This window comes from Phyllostomus hastatus, unplaced genomic scaffold, assembly GCF_019186645.2.
Source record: "Phyllostomus hastatus isolate PE091 unplaced genomic scaffold, TTU_PhHast_1.1 phas_scaffold_501, whole genome shotgun sequence".
Classification (NCBI taxonomy): Eukaryota; Metazoa; Chordata; class Mammalia; order Chiroptera; family Phyllostomidae; genus Phyllostomus; species Phyllostomus hastatus.
In genome coordinates this window covers 27,537,676-27,558,744 of record NW_025334033.1, presented here as the reverse complement: position 1 = coordinate 27,558,744, position 21,069 = coordinate 27,537,676, and the positions used below count along the sequence as shown (strand labels likewise).

The following is a 21,069-nucleotide window of genomic DNA, read 5'->3' as shown; positions in this document are numbered from 1 at the left end:
GGAGCCAGAGTGTGAGCATCGCCCACCACTCATTACTGCTTCCTGCCTTCCCAATTTAACCAGTTTTCCCGGTGTACCTGGGACTAGGAGGCTGCTGGGTGGCTTTACTTTGGTGGCAAAAGGTGGGACATAAGTGCCTAAAGCCCTGAAATGGAAGACCCGGTGTGTGTGCCCAACGTTCAACAAATCCAGCAGGTAAAAAACCTAACTTTGTTAGCTTATAATGGTTTCAGTATCAAAGGACCTAGACCGGGCTGCTGCTTTTGTTTTTAATTCTCTACTTTGGGTGTTTGAAATGCTCTCTTTTTCCTCTATGATATGAGAACAGTAGTAGACAATAAGAATGCAATTTAAGAATCAAATCAACAACCTAATGTCTAGAATTGTGTATGCAGTTAACTCCTAGCTATGTGTCTTCCCAGGAAAAGCGAACGGGCTCGCGTGGGTGTTGAGCAAAGCCACGGTGGAAACCGAGGCAACAGGGCCCTGGCGTCTAAAGCCCAGCTCGGTCCGGAGCCTCTGTCACCCTTTGGGTGGTTCTCTTGAGCCTTGCGCCCCGACCTCTTCCCCTCCTCCCAGCCACTGGTACAGCACCGAGGCCACTTTCCCCGGAAACCTGTGCAGTTGGCTGGGTCTCCGAGGGCCATTGGGGTGGGGGCGGTAGGGGTAGGGGTGGGGGGGTAGGGGTAGGCCGCTGTGGCAACTCAATTCTGCCCCAGGGCGCCCTGGCCGCTGCTGGCCTGGAGACCCGACCCTTCCGGCGCGCGCCAGCTTCGCTCCCAGAGCAGCCCGCCAGCTTGGGTGGCCATTGTCTCCCGTAGGCTTAGACGCCTGAGGGCGGTCACGGGACCCGGAGGATATAGGCGCCTCCCACTGCTGCCAAAAGGGGATGGGAAAAGTGCTGGTGTTTAGTGAGAACTACCCGAGTGTTTTCCAAGTACCAGATCATTTAACTTCGCATTCATCCTGGATATAAAATCGTAGTGTGAGGTAGACATTCGTATCCCCATTTTGCAAACAGGAAAACTGAGGCTCAGAAGATGTGGCGACAGTCTGGGAGGCGGAGGAGCTGCGGTTACTCCTTTGGACCCAGGCCGTAGCCAGTGCCCTTCCTCGACCCAGCGGCCTAGCGCGGGAGCAGCTTGCGAAGGGCGGGGCCCGGCGCCAGCAGGCAGCGCGGTGGCTGGTCCGGGATCATGGTTGCACTGTGCTCGGCGTGTAGAGCCAGGTGGGGGCACGCGGCGCGCAGGCGGCGCAGGCCGGCCGCGCTCACGTTGCGGCAGAAGTCTACGTGCAGTGTTTGCAGCGCGCGCCCATGCGCTGCTGCGGCCACCAGCGTGCGGTTGGTGACGCGTGCGCAGTTCTCCAGGCGCAGCGTGCGCAGGCGCGGACAGCACCGTAGTAGTCTAGCCAGGCAGTCATCGGTGACGTGGCCACACCCAGACAGCGTGACGGACTCCAGGTTAGGGCACCTGCAGAGAGAACGCGGTAACAGCGGGCTCTGACCACGACCATGCAGGAGCCCGGGGCCGGTCGTCCTCCGAGCAGCCGTGGGGGGCGGTGCAGGGCCCTCCGCGGTTTACGGAGCGGGAACGGGCCCAGCGAGTTTGAGGAAGTTACTGCCTGCGCTGAGGCGGCTAGGATCTGAACCAGAGCTTCTGTCGCATTTCCCCTCGTGGCACCATAATCCGCGTGGGTCCTGAGCCCCCAGTGGGGAACCCAAGCCCTGATCCTTCTGGGACAGAGGGGATGCTGGTTTCAGGAGTGACAACTGTACTTTCTTTGGATCTTCTCATTTGTTGCCTTGGGTGGTGCCAGGGAAGTGGGGCGTGTGGTGACCACGACCACCGGACCGCGCCAGTCTACCCTCCAGCCGAGGCCCCGACGATCCTGGCAGGCGGGGAGCCGGGGAGGAAGGGTTTCCTGTGGGGTGGCCTAGAGACAGGCCCACTCCTACTCTTGAGGAGGGGAAGGGGTGGGGAGCTCTGGGTTCTAAAGCCCTGGTTTCAGCTCCGATGACCGAGGCGGTTACCGCATTCCCGCTGGCACCCCACACTGCAGAGGATCGGAACCGGAGGTAGCTGGAACCAGACCCAGGGTGAGAACAGCCAGGGACCGGGAGTAGCTTATCTAGACGCTTGGAGGCCCCTCTGCCCTAAGACCTTGAGCAAAGTTGGTCTGGGCCGATTTGCAGTGTGACCTTGGCCAAGTCACTGAGCCCACTGCCTGGTGGGGTAGTGGCAAGGGAGAAATGCCTGCCAGCGCGGTTGTGAAGATTTCGATTTGGGCTGTAAAGAGCCTTTCATAGGTGGTTGTAACCCTCTCCTGGGAGTAAACAAAACCAGACTGCTATGGTGGGCACAGGCCTTGGCCCCCTGTAACCAGAGGGAGCTGGAGTCTGAACCAGGAGTTTGGGGATGGGGGTGGTCCCTGTCCCTTCCCCATCAGCCTCCCCTCAGCCCCTTGACTGCGCCTGCCTGGGCCAGCTTGGCCCCTGCGCCAGGGGCATGGGGTAAGGAACTAGAGTAGCTGTGCGGAGCCACATTTTCTCACACAACCCATGCTGTCCTCCCGCCTTCTCCTGCCTTCCTCAGTCTTCCTATCACCTCTGCACCCTCAGTTTTGTGGATGAAGAAACTGGCCCAGAGAGCTCAAGGACTTGCTTGTTGCATATTTGTCTGTCTGAGCCAGGGCAAAGGCCTGAACCATGCAGGGCCACCTGCTTGTCTGTCAAGTGGAAGAAATTGTTGTCTTCAGGGTCGTTGTAAGGATTAGGTATTTAGCTCCAAGGGTGCTGAGTGATCCTTTAAGGACCTTCAGGATAATTCTGATGCCGGAAGAAACCAGAGACAGAAAGAGCCAACTCCTTCCCCACCCAGCCAGCCACAGCTGTTCCTCACCTGCACCCCCAGCTGACTGCCCACACAACCCGGTTTGATTTTTATTGGTACCTGCTGTGTGCCAGTGCTACTGTGTCATTTAATCCTCACTGCCTGTGAGACAGGTGATTTGTCTCACTTTACAGATGAAAAAAAGAGGTTGGAAGTTCAAATATTTGGGTTAGGGTCCCATGGTCGGACCATAGCAGAACTGGGGGACTTGGATCAGAACTCTGACGGGCCAGCCCTTTGCATGGTCCCTGCCATGGGCAGGGCAGTCCTCGCTGCAGCCGGACAGCGGCCTGGGAGGCCCGTTCCACACCCTGCTGGTTTGGGGGATTAAATCTGGTTCCCTCACAGCCAACACCGGAACAACCTCAGGGCAAGCCTTCGGCCCCAAACATGTCTCCCTCCAGTCCGATTCCTGGGCCTTGTTTAGACCCATAAACGTGTCCTGGCCAGCAGGGCCTCATCCCAGGCCCATCTCGATTTCTTCCTACTGCCTTCAGAAAAGAAAGGTGATGTTATCACACTATTCTAGTCCAGTCACGCTGCCAGCAAACAGCAGCTGTTGCACCTGGGGGGCAGCAAGCTGGCCAAGCCTCGCTGGTCAGTAGCCAAGGGGCACCTCTCCTGACAGGCAGGACGGACGCCTGGCCGAAGAGAGGCTCGGCAGAAGCCTGCCGGAGGAAGTCGGCGTTCTTGCTCTAGGCGGGAGGCTCCGACCAGGGTGGGGGCCTGGCTGGCGGCTTAGCCTCTGTGATTGACATATCAAATACAGGGTGTATTTGGACATATTTATAACAAAAAAAAACCCTATCTGAAATTCAAATTAAATGGGATGTCTTGAATTTTCATTTGCCAAAATCTGAATCCTAGATTGTGGGCAGACCCCATGATCTCCTAGAGGTTTGGTTTGCTCATTTCAAAAATCAGGCTAAAACACCCTACCCTGGGATAACCGTGAAGAGTAGCAAGTCTCTAAAGAGGCAGCGGTGACCAGGTGTCACCGCCCCCACCCTGAGTGCAGCTGACCCCCAACACCCAGCTCTCCTTCCTCAGCTGCAGTTCTCAAGCCTTGGGGCTTGTTTGCTAGAAGGGGAGTGGAGGAGAGAGCTGATCGCTGAACCTAGAAATCTTTCTGTGGGGTCTGACCTCGAAAGTCCATGCCCAGCTGGACCCACCCAGCGCTTAACGGCTGCCAGGGAGGACAGCTGCCCCAAGGACAGCGACTGCTGAAGCCTAGTGCTTCCTCTCTGCTCCAGGGCCTGTGAGGCTAAGAGGAGCTTGTCTCCCTATGCTTTTATCCATCTCCTGGGGACTGTACTGTGGATGGGCCTGGAGGGTATGGGGCCCAGTCTGAGGATCTCTGAGGCAGGGCCATCTTGGTCTTGTGAGCTGCTGCCCTTCCCTGACCCCCAGAAGCCTCCCAGAGCTCTGGGTGCCAGTGCCAGCACTGCTCAGGAGGCGACCTACCTGTCACACACCTGGAGGAGGAAGTCGTTGACCAGGCTCTCATGCCGGCTGCAGATGCTCCTCTGGAAGGCGCTCTTGAGCCAGTCCTCAATGCTGCACACCTGCACGCGGCTGGAGTGCCAACAGATGGAGAGGCTCCTGAGTGCAGGGCTCAGGAGGAAGTTGTCCTTCCTGAGTTCAGTGAGGGAGCGGAAGTACAGCAGGGGCCAGAGCATGGGGTCCTCAAACACATCCTGGAGCTGGGTACAGGTCCTGGCAAGGTTCTTCCTGCTGTCCTTGTCCAGGAAGGAGAAGAGGTGCAGCAGGCACTCACGGTTGAGCTGGGTGATGTGCATGGTGCGCAGTGGCCGTGGAGTGTGGCCCGAGCCCAGGGACCTGACCTGCCTCCTGCTGCTCCTCCCCAGCTCCAGGCTGGTGGACATATATGGTTGTGGAATGGGGTTTATTTTGGGCTAACAACTGGTGCTGGAGCTGGGAGGGGGCCGGATCCAGACGTTCGTGCAGCAGTCTGTGTCTCGGCTTATGTTCAGAGGAATTGGAAATCCTGGCAGAAAAGCAGCCTATAGAAGTTAAATATTTTCCTTAAAAGGGATTTCTTTTCCTTTCAGCAGACAATGGCGTTCAACAACGAGCTCATTTGGCTTTTCCCAAGGCATTTTCATTCTAGGTGGCTAGCCAGTCCACCTCTGTCTGGGCTTGTAGGCTCTGCCCATGGGAGAGGCTCTAATTGTACATAGTGTCTGTTTTTCTTTCTGGTGCTGTACATCAGTCCAGGTCTCTCGCCCCACTCTTAGTAGGAAGAAACCTGTTGTCTGTGAAGAGCTAAGGGTGACAGTTTTGTGTTCAGAGCTGTAAGCGGAAGCCACGGGTAACCTCTCTCCTGTTTTCCCTCTGCGGGGATGGTTTCTCCAGGCTGGGCTGAGCTGCCTTCAAACCCTGCGGCCCTCCACAGGCAGAGGGAGTTCCTGGGCCTCCCAGCTGCCTCCCAACTGTTCCATAAAAGATTTTTATTTTACTTTTTTCCATCACCATTTATCCCCACCACCCCCTCCCCGTACCCTCTTCCACCTGCACCCACCCAAGCTTTATCTTAAGTAGATTATATTTGCAATTTCTTCCATGAACATGTCATGCTTTCAATTTTCTTGCTTTACCTTTTTCTAATGTGCCCTGCTGTATCTAGCCTATATTTCCCAAAATGTCAGGACGGACGAGGTAGCTCTTCCTACAAAACTTATTGAAACAATTTTAAGTTAAAGTACTTTAATCTAAGCCTGCTTTTCAAGCCAGCCACACACCGTCCTCAGGAATGCCTTCAATGCCTCTTGGCAAGTCGCCTGCAAGTCTTATCCCTAAGTTCTCCCCTTCTGAAGGAACTGAGATTTCACAATACATGGATCTATTTCCTAAAGCTGCTTGCTTGAATCCCAAGCCTACCCTGGGTCCTATGGGGATTCCCCTGCTCTGAAGGCCTGGCTTTGTGTGCGGCTGGCGGGTGGGTGGGCTGGTTTGGGGGATACTGCCAGTAAATCGGCATCTGCCTGTGCAGGCGGGAGTGTTTCCCCTGCTGGACCAGCAAGCACCTCAGGGGTTACCTTTCTTCCTGCTTCCTTTTCATTGGAATTGAAAGGAATGAGAACACTTTGTTTCCAGTTGTGTGGAGTAACAGGGATGGAGGAACCATGCTGGACTCTCTTCAGAAACTATGCCTGGGTCAGGCCTGGGGCCACTTTGCCTCTAAGAGCCGAAGGCGGCTCAGGAAGGAAAGGGGCCGTTCTTGCCACCCCGTGCTCCAGAAGGCCTGTCCAGGTGTCTCTGGGCCTGGGTTACCCCAAGACTGCCGGGGGCGGGTAGACAGGGTGGCTTTTCTTCAAAACAAATCAGCAAAAAAGAAAGCTAAAAGCTTTTCTCAAGAAAAGGGTGACTAGCTAGTATTTCAGAGTCATCATTTTAACTGTTCAAAATGACAGCCGGAGCTCTTCTCTGGGCTCTGGTTGCACTCCACTCAGAAGGCTCGCCGCAGCAGCACGGTGGGTCTCGCAGAAAGCCTCGGCATCTCCACCTCCCCTCACAAGGCCTTTCCAAACCGGCTCTCAGAAGACTGACCCCTGGCTCAGTCCGCTTAAAAGGCAGAGCCGTGTGAGCACACTGGCCCCTACGAAGAGTCATCCTGGTTTGTCGTGGCTCCAGCCTGCACTCCCATAGCCCTGCTGAACAGCAGAGCCCTGGCAGGGTGACCGTGTAGAGCCTAGACCCCTGCCGCTCCTCTGGGTGGGCTTAAAGAAGTGTCCAGAATGCCGGGTGGGCCCATGTCGGCAGGGAGGGGTCTGGCTGGCGGGGGGGGGGCGGGGGGGGGGCGGGGCGGGGGGGGGGCGGGGCTGATAGGCGCAGCACCGCCCCTTTGCGCCTGTGGGGAGCCTGGCCCCTTGGCTGCAAAAACAGCAGCTGCAGTGCCTCTGACCAGCGCACAGCTGCAGAAGGGAACGTGTGATGCGGGACTAGCGGCTGCACAGGCACTTGCTGCCCTGGCTGGGGGGCTCAGGCGGGGCCTTGTCCCCGTGTACAGAAAAGGTTGAGGGCTTCATCCCTGGTCTGGGCGCAGACAGGAGGTGACCAGGCGATGTTTCTCTGTGTCCCTTCCTCTCTCTCTCAAAATCAATAAACATATCCTTGGGTGAGATTTTAAAAGTGTTTGGACTGCAGATACCTACCTCTTCAGGTTCATTTATTTTTTTATTTTTTCCTTTTTAACTTACCGGGGTGACACTAGTTAACAAAATGGTGTTAGTTTCTGGTGTGTAGTTCCGTGATACATCATCTGTATCTGTGTGTTCACTGCTGCATGTAGTTTTTTAGAAGACTGATGGGAACAGGTAAGTAACAGGAAAACCATGGGTGTAGACACAGGGTGGTTTCTGATTTTTCTGTTTGCAGTGGACATGGGGGCAGAGAGGTAGCATATAGGAGCTTACTATAAAGCTTACTGTTCCTTTTTAACAGCTCTCACCTGCCTGTTTCACTTTAAAAGAAGCCCAATATCCTTTGCTCAGAGCCCCAAACCTGGTTCCTCAGGGTAGAGTCCAGCTGGGAGGGAAGTCAGCTGGCCTCGTTTTTATAAGGCCAGCTGGCACCAGGACAGATGGGGTGACTTCATTCCCAACGGTGAGCTCCCTCGGGCCCAACAGCAGGCCCCCGAGGTCCTCTCCCCGCCACCACCCTGGCCCTCCAGGCCACTCCATCCAGGCCTCGCACACCAGCAGCCCTGGATGGTGAGGGTTCTGCAGGAATTTACCTCCTGGTGACTGACTGACAAGGCTCGAGCTTGAGGATGTTGTTGTTTAGTTGGCTCCACTGAAAGGTGTTCGGAAATAATAGTCAAAAGGAAAGAGACCAGACTTTTAATGATACTTCCCATAAATCAGTTCAGGCTGGTGAAACAGAAAAGGGTGTGATTACAACTTCAACGAAATCGGTCACTGGCACAATTAATCCTCTCAGCATCACACAGACTAGGCTCTAATGGCAAACGATTACATCACGGCACAACCAACGCTTGCGGAAGGCAGGGCGGTCTGGAGCCCGCTGCACTCAGACCTGAGGGGAAGGGCTGCGCCGGTGAGGCCACACAGAGACCCCGCACCACAGCACGCCGCCCCGCCTGCCACCGCCTCTGGGCCATGCCTGGGACAGGCCCCAGCTGCGGAACAGACCTTGCTCCTGAGCTCTTCCAGGGCCTGACGGGAGGCCCCTTCAGCAACAGAGGGGACATGAGAGCATTTAGGGGGTGGTGGGGGGTTGAAGGTGGGGTAAGTACATCTAAGTAGACTTATGTACACTAGACCGATGAAAGGGAGGTTTGGCTTTAAGAAATAAATATGTCCCCGACCCCAGAAACCAAGCTGCTGAGTAGGTTCCACAGGTGAGATACACATTTAACATTCAACCAGGGCCAGTACACTTGACTGGTTTAATTCCATTACATTTGTCATCACTAGACACTGAGTAGAATACAGTGGATAAGCAAAGGTTTCTCCACCATGGAGAGAGATTTGTGTTGCCACAAACTGTTTCTGTCACCCACCCACGTGGGAGGACTTCTGAGAAAGTCTCCTTGTCCAAGGAGCCCGAGACCCGGCGTGAGGCCCTGCCTCGGCACGGGTGCTCCGAGCAAGAAGCCGCACTCGTGCCGGAGAAAGCGTGGCACGAGGGAAAAGCCCTGAAGAGCACAAAAAGGTCAGCTTTTAAAATAGGTGTGATAAGGCTACACAGTTAAGTTTTTAAAATACAGTTAGGCACATTTACATGTGTTCAAGTGCATGATTCAAATGGATCCAATCACTTTCCGAAGAGCCTTCATGATATTCAGACATTTCTTCATAAGAAAAATCAAGCAATAAAAATACTACAAAAACTCGAAGAGGAGATGTGTTCATCTCTTAAGCCAGCAGAGTTGCCTGCCTGAGGACCACTTTCCCCAGGCAGCAAAGCCGTCCAGTCCGTGGGTAAGCTCCACCCGGCATAAAAAGACAGCTTTTCTCCACCACCATCAGCACTGCCCAAAGCTTTGTTGCTGAAGTCGTAACAGCTGCCCCTTCAGAGACTCACGATCTCAGCGCGCATGTTAGAAGTGACAGCTGTGTACCTTCCAAAGCAAAAGAGCCTTGATTCATAGGAGACACCTGGCAAGGTCACAGGAGTGGTGTTCACGTGTCAAATGTATTAGACCACACTGAGTGACGCTGTTGTTTTTGTCAATCAAAACCAGTCAAATTTGACAATTTCATATCATTCACACAGTATAATTTAACATACTGAACCACGTTATTATTTTTTGTTAACTATTTTAAATAAATGTTCCCCTCTTAATTATCTTCTAAATTGTAAGACCTAAACATGACAGCAGAGGTTTATTTTCTCTGGAGTGAAAATCGAGACCAGCACCGTCGGAGAAATCTCTGTGTGTTGACTGAGACGTCTTAGATCTGTGCAGTACTCTGCCATGTGGCTGTCGAGTGCTTGAAACGTGTGGCTGAAGAACTAATCGAGTTCTTACATTTATTTGATTTTAATGAAATTTGTGGGTAGTGACCACCACATTGGGTAGGACAAGGCTGAGCATGATTTCATTTTGCTCCTAGTAAAGTTAAAGTGTTAAAGTTGATGGGAGCTCCCTTCTCTCTGCTAGATGGGATGCTGCCCAATTCACGAACTGTTGAGTAAAGCCAATTAGATCTTTAAAAAAAAAAAACAAAACATAAGTGGTTAGCATTTGTGGTCTGCTCTGAGAAAATGTGGGACTTAATGTATGGGATTCTAGTTTCAAATTTCAATTTCAGTTAAATCTAAATAATGCTTTTACCTAGTTTTCTTGTAAACAATTTAAAAACACACTACTAAGAAATAGAAACTACTTTTTCAAAGGGAGAACATTTCATCTTGCCCTGCTATCAGGATAGGCCAGTGAGTTTGGAAAACCTTGGACAATAAAGATTCTCATTTCCTTCTATAGAAGCAGGCCCCACAGTGTGACCTGAGGCGTAGGTGATGGTCAAAATAAACTCTGGGGGTCAGCATCTCCACCCTGAAAGGCCAAGCAGGGAATGAGACTAAAGTGGACACGCAGTTGCGCCCTGCGCTGCAGTGAGTGAGGGCGCCGGACACCGATGCAGAGAGCAGAATACCTGTGGCTGCCCCTCACCGGCGACACCTGCACCGCACAGCTGAGTCACGGAATTTTTTAAACTCTACATGTGTTGGGTCTCATTTGGACTTTCTGTAGTCCTACCTTCTCTATTAAAACCCACATAAAAATACCTCAAAACCAAAAAAACCAACAGTAATTTTTGAATTTGCAGTACAGATACCACGGAACCAACAAATTTATTTAGTTAGTGCTGGTGAACAGCAGCCTTGAGAGATGCCAAGGGCATCGGTGGTTACCTGGTCTACTTAACAATGGCACCCCCCGTTATCTTTGACAAGCCTAAGGAAGGATTACTGAGTAGTCACTGAAACCTCGTGGGGCACAAGTTACACACACACAAGATTCTTGATTCGGAGTCACCCGACCCCCAGCACAGCTGTGAAAAGGCAGCAGGCAGCCGTGCTGTTCTTCATGATCGGGAACGCATCTTGCTTTCGGCATGTGAGAGTAACAGAGCGTTGATGTAAATGTGCCTCAAAGTGGGAACTGAAACATTAATATAAAAAAGTCAAATAGAACTAAGTTCTTGGAACTACATATAAAAACTGAATTATTACAACTAAAGCAGCAAATCAAAATATCTGCTGAGGTTTTCTGGTAGAACTAAAAAAAAAATTAGTTGGTGCCCATGTTCAGTAAATCACTACCATTGACAAATAAAACTAAACCCAAAATAGGAAATTGAAAAGTGCACAATGAAATTAATCTCGGATCAAGTATTTACGGAACATTGGAAATGTTTGTCCGGTATAGTGACGAATAGCTATTTCAAGGAGGTATTAAAGTTTGTCCGAGCCAGCCTTGGCCTGGCGCTCCACATAGAAGAGGATGTAGGCCTTTGCCTTCACGACGGTGTCCTCATCAGTCAGTGTCACAGTGCTGTCGTTGAAATGGAACCAGCGACCTTCATGCTTTGCGTATGCTGTGTAATGTCCAGAACCGACTCTGTACGGAGAAAGTCAAAAGATTGAAGAAAATCACAGAAGGACCAGTGCAGCCGTATAATTTGTTAGACAATAAATTACAATCAGTATTGGAATAAATCCTAGAGAATTGTGGTTTAAGAGGGTTTATTGAGCTCACATGTTTATCTTCCTCAAAACCTACTGAAATGACAAGGAATATGTGGACGTTGGAAAACAGGGAAGAGTACCATCAACAGACTAGAAACTGCCAGTTTTCTAGAACACAGAGGCATATTCGCGTGGTGCTGGGTGAAGGGAGAAACTGAACAGCTGAGTAACTCTCACCCTAACAAGCGCAGGTCAAGGCGTATGGAAACATGAGCACCTGAGAACCAGGTTTCCCATCATTGTCTTGCTGGGGCAACCGACCTGAGGAAAGCAACCAGGCCCCAAGAACGTACCTTCCCCCTCGTTGGCCATGGAGGGCTCTTCTCTATGGGCAGGACCCACCCACTCTCGCTGGAGCCCTGGAGTCAGCCCCCCTGGGCAGGACAGCCTGCACATGTGGTAGACACCTCCACAACCGCTAGAAAAACCCTCACCATTGACCAGCAACGATCAGCTTCATCATTTACTATGATTCTGAGTAAACAACCAAAAATCATCAGTCATGAGAGGAGAAAAATAGCATGAAAGAGAAGTGGTAGGAAAAACAGTCATTAACCACTGAGTTGAATGCAAAAAAACACAGAACTTTAAAAATTTTAATTGGTACCAATAGTTTCAAGAAGATACTGCAGCCATAAAACATGAATAGGCTGTAATGGAAGAGTTTTGAGAAAAGTGTGACCTCCACAACATAAAAATTCATGGAGGAGCTTAATCTTCAATTTGGATACAGATGTAACCCAAATTGGTGATTAGGCAAAATAGGCCACAGCAGTCTTCAGGAGCACGAAATGGGAAACGTTAAAGAATAGTTAAAGTAAGTGAAAGACCTGCTATACATTTAGCAGGTATTCTGGAGGAAAGAATGGAGAATGGCATGGAACTTAAACATTTCTGTTAGCTGAAGACACCCAAGACACCAGACTAAGGTTATCCCTATCAACAATAGCAGGAATCTATCTGATGTTACTTCTTTAAAAAAAAACTTTTTAAATTATTAATCAGAGAATGATATCGATTTGTTTTTTCACTTATGGATGGCACTCATTGGCTGATTCTTGTATGTGCCCTGACTGGGGATCAAACCTGCAACCTGGGCATATCAGGATGCTGATGATACTTCTTAAGTCCAAAGACAGAATCCTACAACCTTCCAAAGAGAAAAAACAGGTTGCCTAGAAAGCAGTGAGAGACTTGCAGTGGACTTGTTTATAACTCTCTGAACAGTGAGGTCGTGTAGCAATGGCCACAAAGTCCTGAGGGAAAGGATTTTCATTGTGGGCAATGGCTTGCCCGAGTTTGAAGGTAAATCAGCCATTCTCAAACAGACCAGAAATCAGAAAGTACAACAAGCTTTGAGGGAGAAAATAAGAATTATTCAATAAACATAAAAGATGTATTTTTAAAATGCAGGGCATGAAGTTAGTTTTAAATAACTTTCCATTTCCTCCTCATCAGTTGGTGAAGGGAGTACCTTGAGTGAAAAGAACACCCAGGACTTTGTGAACAGCAGATCGGGTTCTGAATGCAGGGCCCAGAGGAACCACACTCCATTCCACGTTTATGTGCCTTCTCGGCGCACTTCACAACATCCTCGCAGGAACGGTCTTTCACACCAAAATTGAAGGAAAATTCTACTTCGCTTACTTTAATGTATCTGAATCCATTTTTTAGGGAGTTTGGGGAGAATTTTCAAGAGTGGTGCAAAATTGCAATGATACCTCAGACAACAGTTTGATCTCCAAAATATATAAAGAAGTCACACAACTCCACTCCAGGAAGACAAACAACCCAATTAAAAAATGGGCAAAAGACCTGAACAGACACTTCTCCAAGGAGGACATTCAGAGGGTCCAGAGACATATGAAAGGATGCTCAGCATCAGAGAGATGCAAATTAAAACCACAATGATATACCACTTCACACTGGTAAGAATGGCCATCATAAACAAATCAACAAACAAGTGTTGGAGGGGATGTGGAGAAAAGGGAACCCTAGCACACTGTTGGTGGGAATGCAGACTGGTGCAGCCACTGTGGAAAGCAGTATGGAATTCCCTCAGAAAACTAAAAACAGAACTGCCGTTTGACCCAGTGATTCCACTGCTGGGATTATACACTGAGAACCCTGAATCACCAATTCAAAAGAACCTATGCACCCCAATGTTCATAGCAGCATAATTCACAAAAGCCAAGTGCTGGAAGCAACATAAGTGCCCATCAGTAAACGAGTGGGTCAAAAACCTGTGGTACATTTACACAATGGAATACTATGCAGCAGAGAGAAAGAAGGAGCTCCTACCCTTCGCAACAGCATGGATGGAACTGGAAAGCATTATGCTAGTGAAATAAGCCAGGCAGTGAAAGACAAATATCACATGATCTCACCTGTAAGTGGAACCTAATCAACAAAACAAACAAATAAGCAAAATATAACCAGAGACACTGAAAGTAAGAACAAACTGACAGTAACCAGATGGGAGGTGGGAAGGGATAATGGGGGGAAGGGAAGAAGAGGTGTCAAGGAATGTGTATGAAGGACACATGGACAAAACCAAGGGCGGGGGGCACACTCACCCGGAGCCGTGGTGCACCACCACGGCAGCGAGGTCATAGAGGCAGTTCTCCGGGCCGCTGTTCTCCGGCTACAGAACAGGGGAGAGGGGCCCAGGGCTGGGTTAGGAGCAGCGGTCAATGGCATCGGTACCTCCCACCTCAGTGACCTCTGTTATCCTGTGTCTGAAGACAAAATTTTACTGAGGAGCCACCTTTTCACTCCGCTAACGAAGGGCCACCTTACCTCTAGTAAGTAGCATTTCATGTCGAGGCCTCTCAGTGGAAACTCTACATACGTGTCAACTTTGTTTCTTAAATATGCTGTCCAATGAAATCTTTTCAAATGTAAGCATAGCACCTGGATCAGAAGTAAGGACGAAGATTGTAAACAAACACCTAATTTACCTTTCAGTCAAACTTAACTACTTGGTTAACTGCCTCAAATATTTTAGGTGGCTTATCAGTTTTTCTCCTGGTCCTTGATACTGCTTTCTTCTGCTCGTATGTTATTGTGAAGTTATGATTCGTAATAATGGAATCTATATTTGGTGTTAGTTCTTCCGGCAAAGGGCTCCTAAAACACTTAGAATTTCCTGTGATGAGAATGATAAAGATGCCTTTTGTTATGTTAATGCGGTGATAGGGGGACCCCAGCTCAGGATGAGGGTCCCACCTCCTCTGTCTCAGTTCTCGGAGAGGGGAGGGGAGAGAGGAGAGAGGAGTGGAAGTGGAAGTGGGATCAACTGCCAGTGGCCTGGGTTATGCAGGGGTGCCTATGGAATGAGGCCTTCATAAAACCCCGAGAGGACAGCACTGGGAGAGCTCCATGTGCCACTATGCTGGGCACCCAGCTCCACAACAACAAGATCCTTTGTTTGGGACCTTTATCTGGTTGTTGATTTGTATCCTTTAATATCTGTGGTAATAAATCAGTAATCTAGTGAGTAAATGGGTTTCCTCAGTTGTGTGAGCTTCATTAGCAAATTAAGGGAACCCAAGGGGGGGGGCTTGGAAATCTCTGATTTACGGCCAGTCACAACAACAGGGGTCTGCAGCCCAAAGAGGGGGCCCAGATAGCCTCCAGTGTGAAGCTCAGAAACATCAAGTAACAATCTGGGCTTCTGGCTGGCATCTGAAGGGGCGGGTGGTCTTGTGGGCCTGACCCTTAACCTGTGGCATCAGATGTCACTTCTGGATCGTGTCAGAACCAAGCTGAAGTGCAGGGCACCCAGCTGGTGTGGGAGGATTGCGTGGTGGTGGCGTGGGGGCACCTCTCCCCCCACACACTGGACATTGTGGTCGGGACACACTTAGGTCTGCATTATCAAAAGGTTTATTAAGCTTTTCCTGAAAACACTGGAGACCAATACAGAAGAGATTACATCAAGTTACAAAAATAATTTGCTTTTCATCAGCCATGAGCACCTTTCCCTTGAAATTGCATTATAATTTGAAACTCAACACTTACCTTGGGTAATTTTTGAATCCAAAACTTTTTAGTGGACTTTTGTTTCTTTTTGCATTTGTGGCACATGTATAACTCCGTCTCATCAAGTTCTTCTAAGTCAGTAAAACTGCGAAGACAATCTGAAACCAAATCGGTTTGGCAACGTTAGCACAGGGCGCCTTTACCAGAGGTGGTGTTCTGTGGAAAACGAGGCTGGCCTCTGAAGCTGGACACTCGGACTCGAATCTCGGCTTTATTAGCTGTGTGTGACCATGGGAAAGTCAGCCTTCTGCAGTTATAAAGTGAGGATAATGGTGGTATTAGCAACACCTACTTTGAAGAACTGCTGCAAGGAGACCAATAACGCGTAGGAAGTGCCCGCCTGACACCTGGTAGTGATCAGGTAATGACAGGTGGAACTATTTTTTTCAGATGGCATTATTGTTGGGTTTGCTGTCAATGAAAGAATTAGTCTGGATAATTCTGATAAAAGTGTTGCCCTAATGAAATCAAAGTTCAAGCAATAGTTTTCTCTCAAAGCACATAAAAAAGTCAGATTTCGAGTGAACGTTTTCACAGCCATGACTTACTAGAAGAGAAACGTGGATTACAGTGTAGAGGGCTGCCTTACTGACCTTCCCACTGTACGTCCAGCGAGCCCTCCACTCCGACCCTGCTTGCAGCCCTCGGACAGACCACATCTGTGTGCGTGCGCCTTGGTGAACGGTGGCTCCAAGCCATGTCCAGCCATTGGTTTTGTGAGCCAAGTTCGGCTGGAACAGAGCCACACCTGTCCCTGGCGCACAACAGCAGCGCTGAGTCGTTGGGACGAGGGCCTTTACATGCTGTAAAGCCTAAAATATTTTCGCAGCTGGCCACTTAGGGAAAAAGTTCGCTGACTCCTGATGCAGCCAGGCATCTATTCAGAAGTCAGTATAAAATGTATGCATCATTCTGTAGAGAACTAATAACAGTATTCTTTGTAGAAAAAATATGAATGCCTTTGTGCCCACCACTCAGTTAAAGGAATGGATTCTCCAGGACTTGGGGAGCCAGGGTTTGTGTGCGTGGCGTCCCTTAGAGACATGCAGGGGAGGCCCCTGGGCCATGTGCGGGAGCTTCCTGTGTGCCTCTTCCAAATCACAAGCCCTTCTCTCCCCCTAGAAGTAGCCAGTGCTGACTTCTGTGTTAATCACTTCTTTGCTTATCTTTATAGACCATACATATGTATCTTTATACGAGATACTGTTCAGTTTGAAGAACTGGGTAGCATGGGCAAACGTAGCTACAAAAGGAGAAGCAACACTGTCTCTGTGCTCCAAGGTTTGGCCAGCCTTGGCTTCCAGGACAGAGGGAAGGCAGAGCCCCTTCTAGGGGAGTTAGGGGGCCAAGGTCTAGCAGGTGCAGGAGTGGCCAGGGGACCCGTACATTCTTTTTTTAAAATTGAGGTATAATTGGCATAACATTAGTTTCAGGAGTACAACATAATGATTTGAAAATTGTATATGTTGAAAAATAATTACCTCAGTCTAGTTAACATCCATCACCATACATAGCTACAAAATCTTTGTGTTTAGAACTTTTAAGATCTATTACTAACTCTCAAATATGCAATATAGTATTATTAACTACAGTCACCATGCTGTACATTTTATCCCTGAGCCTTATTTTATAACTGCATGTGGGTGCCTTTCAACCCCCTTCACTCACTTCACCCTGCCTCTGGCAACCACCAATCTATTCTTTCCATCTATGAACTGGGGCATTTGTGGGGAGGTTTGTAGATCCCACATATAAGTGAGATCAGATGGTATAGTACAGCATTTGGCCTTCTCTGTCTCACTCATTTCCCGAAGCATAACACCCTCAAGGTCCACCCCTGCAGTCACAAATGGCAAGGCTTCCTTTTTATGGCTGAATAATATTCCTCTCTGTGTGTGTGTGTGTGTGTGTGAGACATTTTCTTAACCCACCTGCCCACTGGTGGACATGTAGGTGGTTTCCATGTTTTGGCTACTGTAAACTGCTGCAGTGAACATGGGGGTGCAGGTATCTTTTCAAATTCGTGTTTTCATCTTCTAGTAATCCCGAAAGGGAACTGCTGGATCATATGATAGTTCTATTTTTAATTTTTTGAGGAACTTCCATACTGTTTTCCATGGTGACTGCACCAATTTACATTCCCATCAGCAGTGCACAAGAGTTCCCTTTCTCCACATTCTCACCAACACTTATTTCTTTTCTTTTTGATAAGAGCCATTCTAATGGGTGTGAGGTTATAGCTCACTGTGGTTTTGATTTGCATTTCCCTGATGACTAATGATGCTGACCACCTTTTCACATACCTACTGTTGGTCACTGGATATCTTCTTTGGGAAGATGTCTATTCAGATCCTCTACCCATTTTTCAATCAGATTGTTTGTGGGTTTTGGGTTGTTTGTTTGTTTGCTATTGAGTTATGTGAGTTCTTTATGCATTTTGGATATTAACCCCTTATCAGATATATGATTTGCAAATATTTTCCCCCTCAGTAGGTTGCCTTTTCATTATGTTGATGATCTTGTTTGCTGTACAGAAGCTCTTTAAGGTGCTGTAGTCTCACTTGTTTATCACCCATGCTTTCTTCTGGGAGTTTTATGGTTCCAGGTCTTACATCTGAATCCCCAATGCACTTTGAGTTAATTTTGCTGTATGGAATAAGATAATGGTCCAGTTACATTCTTTTGCATGTGGCTGTCCAGTTTTCTCATCATCCTTTATTAAAGAGACTGTCCTTTCCCCATTATATTATTGGCTCCTTTGTCATAAATTGTCCATACATGCGTTTATTTCTGGGCTCTTTATTTTGTTCCATTGATTATGTGTCTATTTTTGTGCCAATACCATACTGTTTTGATTACTATAGCTTCATGGTATAGTTTCAAACCAGGCAGCAAGATACCACCAGCTTTGTTTTTCTTTCTTAAGGTTGCTTTAGCTATTTGGAGTCTTCTGTGGTTCTATACAAATTTTAGGAGTGTTTTAAAGTTCTCTGAAAAATGCCATTAGATTTTTTGACAGGGGTGGCAATGAATCTGTGGATTTCTTTGGGTAGTATGGACATTACAATATTTATTCTAACAATCCATAAGCACAGAATATCTTTCCATTTATTTGTGTCTGCAATTTTGGGGGAAGAAAAAATATTTATTACTTTTTAAAGTTCTTTATAGTATTTTTTCATTACCATTTATCCCCCTTATACCCTCTTCCACCTGCATACAACCTCCCCCCACCCCACGTATCTTCAGTTTCCTCCATTAAGGTCACAGTTTCCAGTGTGCAGGTCTTTCACTGTGTTGGTTAAATTTATTCCTAGGTATTTTATTCTTTTTAATGAAATTGTAACTAGGATTATTTTCTTTGTTTTCTTTCTGGTAGTTTCTTAGTACATAGAAATGCACCAGTATTTGTACATTGATTTTGTCTTCTGCAACTGTACTGAATTCATTTATTAGTTCTAACAGATTTTGGGGGGGAAGTCTCTAAGATGTGCTATATATATATAATATCATGTCATCTGCAAATAGTAACAGATTTACTTCTGTTGGGTGCCGTTTACCTCTTTTTCTTGCCTAATTGGCTAGGACTTCCAATACTATTTAATGAAAGTGGCAGAGGTAGACATCTGTCTTCATCTTAGAGGAAAAACTTTCAGTTCTTCACTGCTGAGCATGTTTGTGGTGGGCTTGTCATATGTGGCCTCTGTACACACTTTGTTGAGAGTTTTTTAAAATCATAAATGGATACTGAATTTTGTAAAATGGTTTTTCTGTACCTACTGGTATCATATGATTTTTATGCTTTATTTTGTTAATGTGGTGTATCACACTGGTTGGAATTGTGGATACTGAACCATCCTCGCATCCCCAAAATAAATCCCAGCTGATCATAGTTATGATCCTTTTAAGGTATTATTGAATTTGGTTTGCTAATATTTTGTTTAGGACTTGAGCATCCATCTTCATCAAAGACACTGGCCTGTAATTTTCTTTTTCTTGAAGAGTTCTTTCTTGCTTCGGGTATCAAGGTAATGATGTTTTTGTGAAATTAGTTTGGAGCTGTTTCCTTCTTTTCTATCTTGTGTGAGAGTTTGAGGGAAATTGGTATTAATTCCCCTTGAATGTTTGGTAGATTCATCATGAAGCCATCTGCTCCTTGAGTTTTGTTTGTTGGGAGGTTTTCAATTTCTGATTCAGTCCCTTACTAGTAATTGTTCTGTTCTGATATTCTATTTCTTCATGATTCAGTCATGGTAGGTTGTATGTTTCTACAGATTTATCCATTTCTTCTAGGTTATCCAGTCTGTTGGCATAAAATTGTTCCTAAGAGGCTTTCATGATTCTTTGTATTTCTGTGGTATCCATTGTAATGTCTTTCACTTCTGGTTTACTTTAGTCCTCTCTTCTTTTTTTCTTCATGAGTCTAAACATTTGTCAGCTTTATCTTTTTAAAGAACTGGCCCTTAGGGTCAATGATCTTTCTGTTGTCATTTTAGTTTCTATTTCATTTTTTTTTTCTGTTCTGATTTTTGTTCCTTCCTTCCTTCTACTAACTTTGGGCTTCATTTGTCTTTTTCTAGGTCTTTAAGGTGTAAAGTTAGGTTGAGATTTTTCTTGGTGTTTGAAGTAGGCATTTATCTCTCTGAATATCCCTTTGGAACTGCTTTTGCCACATGCCACAAGTTTTGGCATTTTGTACTTCCATTTTCATTTCTCTCAAGGTATTTTTTATTTTTCTTTTGATTTCTTCTTTGACCCACTGTTGTTCAGTAGCATGCTGCTTAATCTCTACATTCCTGTGAATTTTCCAGTGTCCTTCCTGTAATTGCTTTCTAGTTTCATACAGTTGTGGTTAGAAATGATGGTTTCAGTCTTCTTAAGTTCATTGGTTTGCTTTGTGGCCTAAAATATGATCTACCCTAAGGAATGTTCCACGTGTGCTTGAGAAGAATGTTTATTATTGCTTCTGAATGGAATGTCTGTTGTATATATGTCTATAAAGTCCATTTGGTCTAATGAGTCATTTAAGGTATATGTTTATTTATGGATTTTCTGTCTGGATGATCTATCTATTGATCTAAGTGGGGTATTAAGATCCCCTTCTATGGCATTTATCTCTCTCCCTTCAGGTCTGTTAATATTTGCTTTATATATTTAGATGTCCCTATGCTGGGCGTACATTTACAGTATCCTTTTATTGGACTGACTCCTTTAGCATCATACAAGGGAGTGGTGGTGCCAAAAAGACCTGGAAATTGTTTATAAAAAACTATGTGTTCTTACATGTTTAAACTCCAGTCACCATCAAAGTACTCTCCATTTGATGCGATACACCACTGAGACAATTTTTACCACTGCTCAGAACAGTTTTTGAACTTGTCGATTTTGATACTTTTTAGTGCTTCTGCCATTTTTTCATTTCTTCCACATCGGCAAAATGTTTCCTTTTGAGGACTTTTTTAATCCAGGAAAACAAAAAAAAAAGTTGCTCAGGGTGAGATCAGGTGAATAGGGAGGGTGGGACACGGGGTCATGCCATTTTTGGTCAAAAACTGCTGAACACTCAGCATGGTGTGGGCAGGTGCGCTCAAATCACTCATGAAAATGTGTTAAAAGTCTTCAAAAAAAATTCACTGAAACCAAACACAGCCTCTGACAACAACGCCAGCTGGTGCACTTATGCAGATGGGTTCCTAGAACACTCACCTGTACAACAAGGGGCCTGCCCTTTAGAAGGTAATTCTAGTTTTTTTGGAGGGGTCCCCCCTTGTATAATGCCCATCTTTAGGAACAGAAACAAAGTCTCTTATTACATACAGGCTTTGTTTTAAAGTCTGTTTAGTCTGATATAAGTACAGATACCCCGCCTTTCTTTTGGTGTCCATCTGCCTGG

General features: G+C 47.2%; 2 protein-coding genes across 2 annotated transcripts in view; both read right to left on the bottom strand.

Moving 5' to 3' along the window:
- Nucleotides 1–954: 954 nt before the first annotated feature.
- Nucleotides 955–4,699, bottom strand: FBXL22 (F-box and leucine rich repeat protein 22). Its single transcript, XM_045822536.1, has 2 exons — nucleotides 4,356–4,699; nucleotides 955–1,472 (listed from the first exon to the last, which is right to left on the bottom strand). The coding sequence occupies exons 1-2, from the start codon at nucleotides 4,688–4,690 to the stop codon at nucleotides 1,127–1,129; spliced, it is 681 nt and encodes a 226-aa protein (XP_045678492.1). The 5' UTR covers nucleotides 4,691–4,699; the 3' UTR covers nucleotides 955–1,126.
- A 3,039-nt stretch (nucleotides 4,700–7,738) lies between these two features.
- Nucleotides 7,739–21,069, bottom strand: part of USP3 (ubiquitin specific peptidase 3) — a 90,047-nt gene continuing 76,716 nt past the window's right edge. Inside the window, exons 12-15 of the mRNA XM_045822717.1 lie at nucleotides 15,156–15,274; nucleotides 13,932–14,045; nucleotides 13,709–13,776; nucleotides 7,739–11,004 (exon numbers count right to left, since the gene is read on the bottom strand). Coding sequence (XP_045678673.1) covers nucleotides 10,839–11,004; nucleotides 13,709–13,776; nucleotides 13,932–14,045; nucleotides 15,156–15,274 — 467 coding nt within the window. The 3' untranslated portion in view covers nucleotides 7,739–10,838. The remainder of the gene's footprint in view (nucleotides 11,005–13,708; nucleotides 13,777–13,931; nucleotides 14,046–15,155; nucleotides 15,275–21,069) is intronic.